At 41.3% G+C, this 2,023-nt stretch overlaps 1 protein-coding gene across 1 annotated transcript in view; it reads right to left on the bottom strand.

Annotated features, from left to right (window-relative positions):
* Nucleotides 1–2,023, bottom strand: part of LAMC1 (laminin subunit gamma 1) — a 126,785-nt gene that overhangs the window by 20,700 nt on the left and 104,062 nt on the right. Inside the window, 4 exon segments of the mRNA XM_007450134.1 lie at nucleotides 1–2; nucleotides 4–32; nucleotides 1,016–1,158; nucleotides 1,771–1,924. The exon segment at nucleotides 1–2 is cut by the window's left edge and continues 160 nt beyond it. Of these exon segments, the coding sequence (XP_007450196.1) occupies nucleotides 1–2; nucleotides 4–32; nucleotides 1,016–1,158; nucleotides 1,771–1,924 (328 nt within the window).

The following is a 2,023-nucleotide window of genomic DNA, read 5'->3' as shown; positions in this document are numbered from 1 at the left end:
GGAAAGAGACCCCTCAGGATGACAGTCACAGGCTGCAGAATAAAGGGAAAAGGGTACATAATAAGGAAAAAAAAAAGGAAGAGTGCATTTTCTTTTAACTCACATCGGTATCAATAAGCCAACTGTATTATCATTATAATTAGAGGCTTTGTGAAAAACAGGCTGATTTAGGAGAATTTAAATGGTTAAGCCTCCTTAGCAGAGAAGCCAGACATTTTTAAAACAAGAGTAAATTTTAGAGTGAGCATCTTTTGGAGGGGGGGGCACATTTCATGTGACTGAATAATTATAGAAATTAGTCTACCATAGAAAGTGCCCTTTTTGTGCACTTCGAGAATTTATCTCTACCTTCATCTCTCCACTGTTTTTCTCTCACTAAGGAACTAGAAAACCCAAATGCTAATGCTTATTTTCCATTATTTTATAGTTTGTTTACTCATTTTGTTCTCTGAACGGAGTCAATGACTTATGCTACATTCCACAGGAGAAATGAAGGAATTCAGAAAGCAAAAACCCAAACTGTTCCGCGGCCTAATTCCAAGCAAGTGTTTATGCCAAGGAGCAGCAGATGTGGACATGTAACCGCACCAAAAGGGCCCCAAGGGTGGGAAGCAACTGAGCCAGTAAGTCAACAAACATGTTTGAGCAGAATCCCTCACTGTTTCATTTTCTGCACTAAGGTGATCAATTAAAAAGTTTCATTAAGCACGGGGAAGGCTCGGTAACCAAAGGGTAATCATCTGGAAAAATTAAAGACTAGAAAAAGGAAGAATCAGAAATACTGTAAAAAAAAAAAAAAAAAAAGACATAAATAGGGTGGTTGCAAAGAAACTAGAGAGGCTTTCAGTCCACTGAGTTTTAAAAAATGGATAATATTTCTTGAATAAAGCACCTGTGATGATCTGGGCACAGCCCTGACAGTGAGCCGTGTGGCTACACTGAGGCTGTCAAAGTCCTTTCTGGACTAACAGTTCTAACTGGAATGAGATGAGACTTTGCCACCAATGCCCCTTACGTTTACAGCCTTCAGGTCCAAACCCAAAGTGGTTGACCTCACAGCGCTCGCAGTGCTGACCGGTGATGCCAGGCTGGCACTCACACTGGCCAGTGTGGATGTCACACTGTCCATTGGTGGAACCCAACGCATGGCAGTCACACCTGAAAATGAACACATGACATTTCTCAGGTAAGAAAAACAGACTTTAAGCAAACCTTTCTTTTTTGTTCCTTTCAGCATAGGACTGATGTAATTTGTATTAGAAAACAGAATGTTAAGGTCTATTATGACAGACGTTAAGGGTTATTAAAACCTGAGGTTCAAGTAATTTTCATGAGTTCTATTCAGAACTTCTTTTTCTAGCCTAACCCACACAAATACTTTTATTTCCCTACTAAAACTACTACCCATGGCTCTCCAATCTGGCACCACATGGGCGCTGAATAGGAGGTTTGAAAACAGGAATTCCCAGGTAACTGCAACCCTTGAAGGTCTGACTCTAAGCATCTCAGAAAGGACCATATAACTTGTATTGTTAAAAAAAACGTTGCTCAGGTGACACTGACACAGCTGGGGCCACTGCATTCCACTCTTTTCTCTCATTACTTAATTACAACTCTCCAGTATTGCCTCGAAAGGGTGCCTTGCCTATTTTAGGCACTCAAATAATTCCTGAACAAAGCCAAGCCAACTATGAACCATAACTTATAAAAATTCATCTCTGACAATAAAAAAGCAAAGGTCACTTGAACCAAAGGCAGCTGCCATCTTACCTCTCACAGCCCTGCCTGCTCTGCAGGTTGTAGAATCCAGGGTCACAAGCTCCACAGTCCCGGCCGGTCACATGAGGCAGACACTCACACTGCCCGGTCACAGGGTTACAGCTGCTCTGCTGCTTCACGGTCCCGTAGGGGTTGCAGTCGCAGGCTAAGGCAGGAAGACAGAGACAGCACAAGATGCAAATCATCTGAGAGAAATACTAAAGTATAAAAAAACACAAATAGATTCTTTTTTTTTTTTTTTTTT

This window comes from Lipotes vexillifer, unplaced genomic scaffold (genome assembly GCF_000442215.2).
Source record: "Lipotes vexillifer unplaced genomic scaffold, Lipotes_vexillifer_v1.1 scaffold97, whole genome shotgun sequence".
NCBI lineage: Eukaryota > Metazoa > Chordata > Mammalia > Artiodactyla > Lipotidae > Lipotes > Lipotes vexillifer.
Note: the sequence above shows the minus strand (reverse complement) of the source record. Positions and strands in the feature narration are given on the sequence as shown.